General features: G+C 52.3%; 1 protein-coding gene across 1 annotated transcript in view; it reads right to left on the bottom strand.

Annotated features, from left to right (window-relative positions):
* The window catches only part of FHOD3 (formin homology 2 domain containing 3), a 57,719-nt gene extending 57,156 nt beyond the window's left edge, over positions 1-563 (bottom strand). The window contains exon 1 of the mRNA XM_008577531.1: positions 34-563. Coding sequence (XP_008575753.1) covers positions 34-497 — 464 coding nt within the window. The 5' untranslated portion in view covers positions 498-563. The remainder of the gene's footprint in view (positions 1-33) is intronic.
* Between the last annotated feature and the right edge of the window lie 2,650 nt (positions 564-3,213).

The raw sequence follows: 3,213 nt of genomic DNA, 5'->3' as shown, positions 1-3,213 counted from the left end.
GGGGGTGGCAGACCCAGAAAGGTGGGTGGGGGAGGCGGTGGTGGCCCCGGGGCCTCCCTGTGACCCAGGTCCATGTCCAGGACGTCAATGTCATCCTCCTCCCCTAAGTCGGTGAAATCCATGTCTTGAATTCTGAGCTCCCTCGGGTTGGCCATGAGCTGGTCCCAGATGTAATCGGACTCCGTCTTCAGCTGCCCCGGTGCTGTCTCGGGCACCTTGTCACTGGACTCGGCATCTGGGGAGATGGAGCCTCTTCCCAGGTCCCCACTGTTGAATTTTTCAGCAAATGCTTTCACGCTGCCCCGGTTGTCCAGGCAGCCCATGTCCACCCTCCTGATGCTCTCCTCCTGGGCCTGGGAATTGGCCTGCAGGGTGGATATCCTGGCGGCGAGGCTAGCTACCGCCTCTGCCTCCTGCTCAGTCCTCCCGGTCCCGCCCTCCTCCTTGTCCTCGTCATCAGCAGACTTTCTGTTATGGGCATACAGCATGTCCAGCATGAAGCGTTTGTCGGTGAGTATGTCGCCACACTGTCCATTTACACCTGCATCCTGAACGCCCGCAGACCACAAACCTGAAAGTACAGGGGAGGAAAAACATGAGAAAGTAGCCAGGGGGCCTCAATACTACGAGAAAGCCTATGAGGTACTAAGTGGGCTTGAGACAAGGAGGGACTTCGAAGAAGACGCTGAGATAAAGCCATTAAAGCAGAAGGTAGTCGTGACTAACAAGACACTCCTGACCAAGAAGAGCCGCTCTGGGACCTCAGACTCTTCCAGGAATGACACTGCTCCTAGCTCCCACCTGGGGTCATAGGAGAAATTTCCCTCATCTTCCCTGCCCACCCATGGCAGCCGGTCAGGACCACCCAGCCACAGGGAGCTAAGGGACCTCTGTCCTAACTAGACATGGGGAGTCCCACGGCAGGTGTTGGAGAGGCTGTAAAGCTACCTCCGTTTTGCTTCCCTGCTCTGAATCTGTACCATGCAGCTCAAAGCACCTGGAGAAACACAACCCATGCCACTGGTCATCCTTTAAGTTCACAGCTGGGGGTCTGCAGGGGCTTAGTGCTGCCTTACAACCTCATCCATCCCTCCCCTGGATGACTTTAACCTCCCACCCACCTCATCCTCAGGAATGGCCCGGCTTCCTAGTTCACCAGCTTTACAGATAAAATCAGAAGAGATCTTCCAGAGCCTCCCTTCCACCTCCACCCTCCCACCTGCACCTGAACCCCAGCACAGGGCCTCCCACCTGTGACTCCCATAAAGGGTCCCTCTTAGCAGAGGTCAGCCACTCCACTAGGGCATTAGAAAACCACTCCAGCGATTCTCTATCCTGCATCTCCCATGCTCCTCACCCTAGGTCCTTCCCACTGGCATATAAACATGGTATAATGTCTATTTTTCAAAAAAACAAACAAAACTCTCTTGACCCCACTTATCCCTCCAGCTATCACCCAAATTTTCTCATTTCCTTTAAAGCAAACTGCTCATAAGAGTTGTTTTGCCCACTGTCTCTAATTTCTTTTTATTCTCTCTTAAACCCAGTTGAGTGGAGCTTCCTCTCGCACCACCCTCCAAAGCTGCTCCTGTCCAGGTGACCAGTGATTTTCTCAGGGTGCTAGACTCGGCCAATCCACTCCTCCTCCTTCAGACATATCCTGCAGGAGCTTCCAGGGCTTCGCACTCCCCTGGTTTGCTTCCTTCTTCCTGGCTAGCGCCTCTCAGTCTCCTTTGCTGCTTCCTCCTTATCTTTAACCTTTAAACGGCCTCAGACCTCTTCTCTGCATCTATGCACTCCCTCAGTTATCATCTCCTCTAGGCTCAGGGCTTTAAATCCCATCCATAAACAGATCTGTTCCCACCCTCATCGCAGCTGCTTCTCCTGCAGCCATTTCCTGTCTCTGCTATGGAAACCTGGTCTCGTTGCTAATTCCAAATCCCTCAGAGTCATCTTTGATGCCTCCTGATCTTTCACTCTCGACATCAAATGCAGCAGGGCATCCTGTTGACTAAACCATCACGTTGTATCAAGAATCCCGGCCACTTTTCTCATCACCTCCACTGCCATGACCCTGGTCCACGCAGGCATGGGTACTTGCCTACAGCACTGCAGGGGTGTCCCTGCTGGTCTCTCTGCTTCCACTCTTGCCTATGGCAGTCAATTCTTACCACAACAGCCACGTGCAGTATTAAAATGTCTGATCACATCTTTCTGCTCAAAGTCTTTTAACGGCACCACATTTTACTGAGAGAGGAAGCCAATGTCACAATGTCCACAAGGCCTTTTATCTCCTACCCCACCACCCCGGACACACATACCTAAGCCCCTTTAGCTATGGTAGCTTCTTCCCATTCCCAGAAGTCACCAGGCATGAGCTGGCCTCAGGGCCTTTGCCCCTCCTGGGACAAACTATATCCAGTTAATCACAGTTTGCTTCTCGACTTCCTTTAGGTCTTTGCTCAAATAGTATCTTCTCAGTGAAGTCTTCCCTGGAGACCTTATTTAAAATTGTGTACTCTCCCTCCCTGCAGCACTGTTTACCATGTTCTCCTGCTCCGTTTTTCATCATGGTACTTATCACTGTCTAATCTTCCACACATTTTACTTTTTTATCGTCTGCCTTCACCCTGTCTCTGGAATGGTTATAATTACTTGTTCAGTCGCCTTCTTCATGGGATGTGAACTCCACGAGAGCAGGACTCGGGTTTGTCTTGCTCACTGTTGTATCCCCAGCACCTATAACGACTAAGGAATGAACCGGCAGGAACGTTATTCTGCTGGGTTTGCTTCCTTGGAGCTAGCAGGGCTGTGCCGTGGGTGCTTCAGGATGTGAGCTCCGTCAGCCCCTCAGGCTTTAGTGTACACTCGTGTTGGGATGTGGCAGGAGATTGAGGCTGTGCAGGTGAGCCTCGGGAGCGCCATTCAGCTGAAGGAGAGCACCCCTCCAACCTGCTGAGGGAGGACACTGGCTCTAGCCACATGGCCCTGCCTTAATCTCAGAGAAGGTATTTACTGGGGGAACACAAGCGACCCCCCCTGGGGCTCTGTTCTTTGTGTTCTGCTCAGCAGCCATCTAACCTAACCTAACCTGAGGCCCCCTTAATACCAGAACGGGGAGCTCTCAAGCCCCCTCTTTTAGGGTTTTTTTTTTTTTTTTTTTTTCCTTGCCCAGTAAGGGGATCGCAACCCTTGGCTTGGTGTCGTCTGTAC

Source organism: Galeopterus variegatus, unplaced genomic scaffold (assembly GCF_000696425.1).
Source record: "Galeopterus variegatus unplaced genomic scaffold, G_variegatus-3.0.2 Scaffold1528, whole genome shotgun sequence".
Lineage (NCBI taxonomy): Eukaryota > Metazoa > Chordata > Mammalia > Dermoptera > Cynocephalidae > Galeopterus > Galeopterus variegatus.
The sequence above is the reverse complement of the archived record's forward strand: the minus strand, read 5'-3'. Positions and strand labels throughout refer to the sequence as shown.